Source organism: Penaeus monodon, chromosome 25 (genome assembly GCF_015228065.2).
Source record: "Penaeus monodon isolate SGIC_2016 chromosome 25, NSTDA_Pmon_1, whole genome shotgun sequence".
Classification (NCBI taxonomy): Eukaryota; Metazoa; Arthropoda; class Malacostraca; order Decapoda; family Penaeidae; genus Penaeus; species Penaeus monodon.
The window spans coordinates 18,723,063-18,723,281 of NC_051410.1; the positions used below are offsets into that span (position 1 = coordinate 18,723,063).

Sequence of the window (219 nt, forward strand, 5' to 3'; positions counted from 1 at the left end):
TTACGAGAAATATAAAGGACAAAACCTCACCTCCGAGATAGACAGCGATGCCAACGATTCCCAAGACGGCGAGAATCACGAGCAACACAGCGCATCCGAACACCACGCGACAAAGTGTTCGGTTGAACTGCCGCCGATACGACTCTTCCGAACTCGTGGTGGAGGCGTTCGAACCCCATAAACTGTAGCTGGAGGGAGAAGAAAAAACAAAATGCAATC

At 50.2% G+C, this 219-nt stretch overlaps 1 protein-coding gene across 1 annotated transcript in view; it reads right to left on the bottom strand.

The window, feature by feature from the left end:
* LOC119589337 overlaps nucleotides 1-219 on the bottom strand; it is a gene marked incomplete in the record, with an annotated part of 19,170 nt that overhangs the window by 15,166 nt on the left and 3,785 nt on the right. The window contains 1 exon segment of the mRNA XM_037937957.1: nucleotides 31-188. Coding sequence (XP_037793885.1) covers nucleotides 31-188 — 158 coding nt within the window.